This window comes from Sinocyclocheilus rhinocerous, unplaced genomic scaffold (genome assembly GCF_001515625.1).
Source record: "Sinocyclocheilus rhinocerous isolate Xijiao unplaced genomic scaffold, SAMN03320098_v1.1 scaffold1822, whole genome shotgun sequence".
NCBI lineage: Eukaryota > Metazoa > Chordata > Actinopteri > Cypriniformes > Cyprinidae > Sinocyclocheilus > Sinocyclocheilus rhinocerous.
In genome coordinates this window covers 636,960-642,959 of record NW_015638936.1, presented here as the reverse complement: position 1 = coordinate 642,959, position 6,000 = coordinate 636,960, and the positions used below count along the sequence as shown (strand labels likewise).

The window sequence follows — 6,000 nt, the reverse complement described above, 5'->3', positions numbered from 1 at the left end:
TTCTGCATCCATCTGTTAGTGGTAGTTTTGGCAGTGCCCTATCAGAACGAGTGCCAAATCAAAAGCACCTGTTGTAAGACTCTTCTACTCTTTGCCAAAACCATAAACAAACACGCCACACCAACTGCCAATTTTGTCTGTCAAAGGAAAATAAGACATCAACGGCATCACCCCATGCAACTGTGAAGAATATGCGACAGAAGCCCCAGGCCCTGGTTCAGAGATGTTTCCGAAAGCTCTTCTTACTCGAAAGCGTCGGCGGCCTGAAGTTGCCTTCGTTGGGGGTCGCGAGGAGGTGAAGTTCAGGGATGTGAGACTGTTCCTGGTGGAGAGGAGGATGGGAAAAAGCAGAAGGAATTTTCTGTCTAATCTCGCCAGATCTAAGGGCTTCTGCGTAGACGACGCTCTCAGGTACGTGACACAGAAAACAACCCAGTGGATGATGTGAGACACCGTGACCTAATTCATATTCCAGAGTCACCCTCAGGCCAAGATGTTGGTGACAGTAAAGAAGTTGAAACCATTTTTTGGTTGAAACCGTGGTCCTAGATGATTCATAAAATGCAAGTCAGCGGCTACTTTCTTGCCCACAAGGGCAAAAAAAAAAAAAGTTCAAATTCTCATATTATCCGTCCTAAATAGTATTCAAAAATATAATTAGTATGTCCTGAATCGTAGTATGAGTATGTCAAAGATGGTCAACCGCTTCTGGTTAGAATTCGAAGTGCAGATGCACACTCTAACAGCTAATATTGCCCACAACACATTGCTCGGTGAACAAGGATTCAATTAGAACTACAAACATGCATTAAAAGTGTTAAAAAACTACAAACATGGCAGATATGCGAGGCTGACAGAAAGAGAAAGGGGTTTGAGTGATAAATGTGTTTTTCATCAGGTTAGACATCGATTATTTATTTAATGGTATCCGTGTTATATTTCATCTGCAGCAACATTGTGAACTTTTATAATGATGTGTTTGGTCATTAACTTTTAAATGCATCACTATGTGCATTTAAATGCATCATAGTGATATAGTACAAGTAGGCGAATTGGGACGCAGCATTAGTTCAGTTGGAAAACATACGCTACAATTCTAACCTGAAAATGTCTACTCTGCTCAATACTACTCTGAGCCCAGAGTAGAGCAATGACCATATCCCAAATATCAAAACTCAAAGATGACTGATAGGACCATGCTGGAGGATTTGATGCTCAACAGATCCTGAACTCATTGACAAATATCTGATCTCGTAAGATGTGCTCTCTTTACACAGATTGCGCGTGATCGGGAAATCTAAAGTGAAAGTGAACAGATTTCAATACCCTGCATATTGATAGCAGCTCCCTGCTGCACGAAAATTATACACAATATTAGAATGTTCGTTCAGGATCAGATACGCCAGTATTTTGCCTCATTTCGAGTCTGAGTGACTGTCAGGCGTCTGGAAGTGAGTTATGATTGATTAACCTGTAGGGCTGCCCCCAAATAGTCGACTAATCGTTAGTCGACCAGAAGAGGCTTGGTCGACCAAAATTTTATTAGTGGCTTAGTTGCAGAAAAAACAAAATCCACATTGGCGAAGTCACGCGGATCGTTAAGGCTGGTCTATGTGGTAGTACATCGGGCAGGACATCCAAACGCTGGCCTATCATTCATCGACCTCAAATATGGCTTATCATCTGAAATATGTAAGTATTAGCAACTTTACATGGCCGCTCAATCTAATGTTAACCTAGAGAAATGTGCGTTATTCAAGTGTCTCTGTGGAAGCTGAACAGCAGCTCACTGCAGGACAGATGGAGGCGCCGGTGCGCTCACGGTCTCTTAAAATATTCCGTCATTTTTGCTCATACAGATAAGAGCAATACATCTTTCGAGTCTGTAAAGACTCGTTTATTTGTGTGCACTCACAATAACATCAGAACATTGCGCTTTTGTAAAATAATGAAAGAGATCAGGATGCGCTTTCTGCCGTCTCGGCCTCTGTGAACTTGAGGGCGAAACTCCGTGTATATCTTTGCCTTACAGGCATTAAAAATATATCTATAGAGAGTGAAATGTCTACTTTTTAAATAAACCAATTAAAATGGTAAACAAATATTCTCAGATTATGTAATCCGTATGAAACATGCAGGTGCATCCACTACTGTGGAGATGACGAGTCAGTGTCGCCGACTTCATCTCTTAAACCGAAAACAAAAAAAGCACTAGTTTATAAGTGGATTATTAAAATGTTAATGCAGCCTCCTTACTGTTTTTCCCTGACACATAATCATTACTTCTGCCGGTGCACTGTGGCAAGCTTTATGCGTGTGCTTGAGCGCTTATTAGGCAATTAAAGTCTCATTATAATGATTTAAATGGTTTATTATTAAACGTGCGATTAATCAACTAATGCTTCAAATGAACGACTACTAGTCGACCAGAAAAATCCTTTGTCGAGGGCAGCCCTAGTAACCCGTAGATCTGTGTAATCTGTAAATTAACAGCAAATTTAAGCATTGAGCCTTTGGATCAATCATGTTTAAGGAATTTGAACAGAACTTAAACAGAAGTTAGTTAATGTCTCAGCAAAACATTTTATTATATAAAACATCCAGGGAGAGGGTAGATACGTTTTTCATTGAATGGGCAGTTTTCATAAAAACACGTTTTGGCTTTAATAGTTGGTTTAGCTTAAAAAACGCCAATGACCACCACACTTAATTTGACGTAAATGTATGTAAAACTGATGAACCATGAACCAAGTGTGAAAACAGTCGGAGGCATTTTCTGTGTTTATTTGTTTTAAATCCTACTCAGAGTCATTCAGATCCCAGTAGAGATATTTTCCCTATTTAGAGACCGTGAGTGACGTACATCTTTGACAAACAATTAAGAGCTCTATTTTTGACTGTGTAATAAAATATTTTAATTTGCATACAATTTTATGCAAATCACAGTGATAATGACTAGGGCGGCTGGAGTCCCGATGAGTTTCTAGACAGAAGGTTGCATAGAAAATGATGTTGTAATAATAGCACAGAAACCATCTATTAAAACCTCTTCGCGCAGCTATTGATTAACAGAATGAATCAGTCGCTTCAAGAAGAACCAAACTTTACATGCACAGGCAAACTTGTTTTGAAGTGGAAAGCACAGTGTCAGAGTGTGTAATGTGCTGAACATCACGCTTGAAGTGTCGTCTGTTATTCTTCTCTTCATGGCTGCTTGGTCAGAAGCGATCCTGGGCTGTTGGTGCCAGTTTGTGCAGGTGGAGAAGCACCAGTGGGAGTTGTTTGGGTAGATGGGCATAACAGCAGTCAGCAGTTTGCCGTAGCATAGCGTGCTGAACCCAGCTGAGTGATGGCACCATTCCCAGAAATGCAGCTTGAGCTCGAGCGGCCTACGGCTGCGTGCTGCTGTCTGCAGCCAACCACAGGAAACCCGTCGTGATGAGCTGAAAACTGACATTTCATAAGCCAGTGAGGATTTGATATCTGTACGAGTCTGATAATACTATATGCCCTATAATAAATCCCCTGGTATTACCCTGCACACGGATGCATGTCGTCACGGAGACGCTGCACGGGAAGGGCTGGAACATTCATAATGCACATCTTATGTTATATTGAAGCTGTTTGAATCAATCAAAGCGTGATTGGCTTCCTGTGGAGTTTGATGTAAGAGGAAAATGCAGGTTGCTCATTCATTGCTCGGCATCAGCTTGGATGCTTCTGCTAAAATTCCTTTCAGAGGAATAAAAATAGACAAATCAGTCATGCAGTGAAAGTATAGAGCTATAAAATTCAGATCATTTGATCTTGTGGGAGTTTGCATCAGTCTCTCTGACTTCTAATTGCAAACATTGCCATCTTGAAAAATATGACAAATTTGCATGCAATTTAAATACTCTGGTGCATGAATTTCAGAAGCATGGTATAGAGTCAGAGGCTCATTTGACTTTGGCCGCAAATAAACTGCATAGCGATGCCTTGGCAAACATCTTATCATTTTGGCATTGAGTTTTGCACAGACAAACGCCAGTAATATTTTCTTTAAAAACTGTAAAAATGGTTAAATATGTTGGACTCTAATAATGTATCGTTTCTCTGCTTTCAAGTCAAATCATGTGTTATTGTTAAATAGACCTATTAAAAATGTTTTCATTAGTTGGCAACTAACTGAAATAAGTTTAAGTACTTGAAATAAAACTAAAATTTGAAATAAATTGGTTTACTAAAACTGAAAAAAGAAAGAATTAAAACTAAATAGAAATATAAAAAGGTAAGTTTTATTATTTGAAATAAAGCTAAAAAATAAAATGAAAAATGAAAAACTTGAGAATTAGAAATGCTGCCTTGACAACTAACCGAAAAAAGTGTAAGTAATAAAATTACTAAAACTAAAACTGAAATGAATAGAAAACCTTAGATTGAAAATGATGTTGCTTTGGCAGCTAACTGAAATAAGTTAGTATGAAATAAAAAATACTAAAACTAAAACTGAAGTAAAAATAAAATGAGTTAAATAGCAGTATTAATAACTTCGTTTTTGTTAATTTTAATAAATAAATATAAATATTAGATGAATGTAAACTTAAAAAAAAATGTGAATTGTTGCCTTGGCAATAAATAAAAATAAGTTGAAGTTGAAGTACTGAAATACTAAAACTGGAGGGAAAAATAATTAAAACTAAATAGAAATATAAACTATAAAATATAAAAAACTATAAAATATAAATAAAAGTTTGCTTTTGTTAATTAAAATAAAGCTGAAAAATATAAATATTAGATAAAATACAAAATTTACAAAAACTGAAAAAAATTAAGCTAAATAGAAATTTTACAAAAATAAAAATGACTGAAGCACATAACAAAATTACTAAAACTTAAATTAAAATAAAAACTGAATATATAAAAATAAAAGCTAATTCTAAATATTAATAAATATTCTAATAGTAGGCCTATAATAATACTGAAGTAGTCAGACCATTAAAAGGTTTTGTTTTTTGTTATTCAATCAAACAAACCAGATTTACATTTCGAAAGAATAAAGATGAGAGATTTTCCCTCTGATGGCAAACAGAAGTGAGTAAATTAGTCTCGCAAGCCACGTCAGCGGTCGATTTCCCTCCAGCGCTCTCTGTCTCGAGCTAGTTTCACACATCCACAGCGGCACCTGTCCGTTCTGCTATTGTACCTCGGCGTGTCTGATTGCATAATTTGGTTTAGCCTACTGCTCTGATAGACTCAGTCATTTAGCAAAGTGCTGAAAGCTCAGGACTGAGTGTGTGTGTGTGTGTGTGTACTGGTTTATATATCCTGGTGGGGACTTAAACCTGAATACACACAGACTCATGGGGACTCGTGTCATGTGTGTGTGTGTGTGTGTGTTGATGATCTCACACACGCACACACACACACACGTCACATTCACATCCTAATGTGCGAAAGTCCACCTGATTTGATTTCATACGGTATAATCTGATCATTGAGAACCGCTGGAGAAATGAAAACCGCTGGACGAGAGCGTGTGGGTGTGTGTGAGAGAATCAATCAGTCGCAGAGTAGATGTGAAACTGGATTAAGGCGCTTGAAAACAGCTACTTATGTGCCACACGATCTGGGATCCATTATATGCATCTAATGGTGTGTGTGTGTGTGTGTGTTTGGCAGTGCTGATGTGACGCACGTCGTGTCGGAGGGGAATGCGGCGCAGGAGCTGTGGAGCTGGCTCGAGGAGCAGGGCTTTAGAGAGACTCATGATAAACACGTGCTGCACATCAGCTGGTTTACTGAGAGCATGAGCGCCGGCCGGCCCGTGTCTGTGGAAATCAGACATTACATACAAGTAAGTGCACTTGAGAAACTCATATGGCAAAGAGCAGCAGATTTCTGTCTTTTTTCCACAATCTGTTAGCATTGCTGTGTGTTTCACCTGTGAAATCACTCATGGTTAACTAAAACTAAAACTAAAACCAAAACCACATACACATTACTTTAAATATTGACTAA

At 38.2% G+C, this 6,000-nt stretch overlaps 1 protein-coding gene across 1 annotated transcript in view; it reads left to right on the top strand.

Moving 5' to 3' along the window:
- The first annotated feature begins 223 nt into the window (after positions 1-223).
- dntt (deoxynucleotidyltransferase, terminal) overlaps positions 224-6,000 on the top strand; it is a 138,328-nt gene continuing 132,551 nt past the window's right edge. Inside the window, exons 1-2 of the mRNA XM_016565412.1 lie at positions 224-411; positions 5,662-5,836. Coding sequence (XP_016420898.1) covers positions 224-411; positions 5,662-5,836 — 363 coding nt within the window. The remainder of the gene's footprint in view (positions 412-5,661; positions 5,837-6,000) is intronic.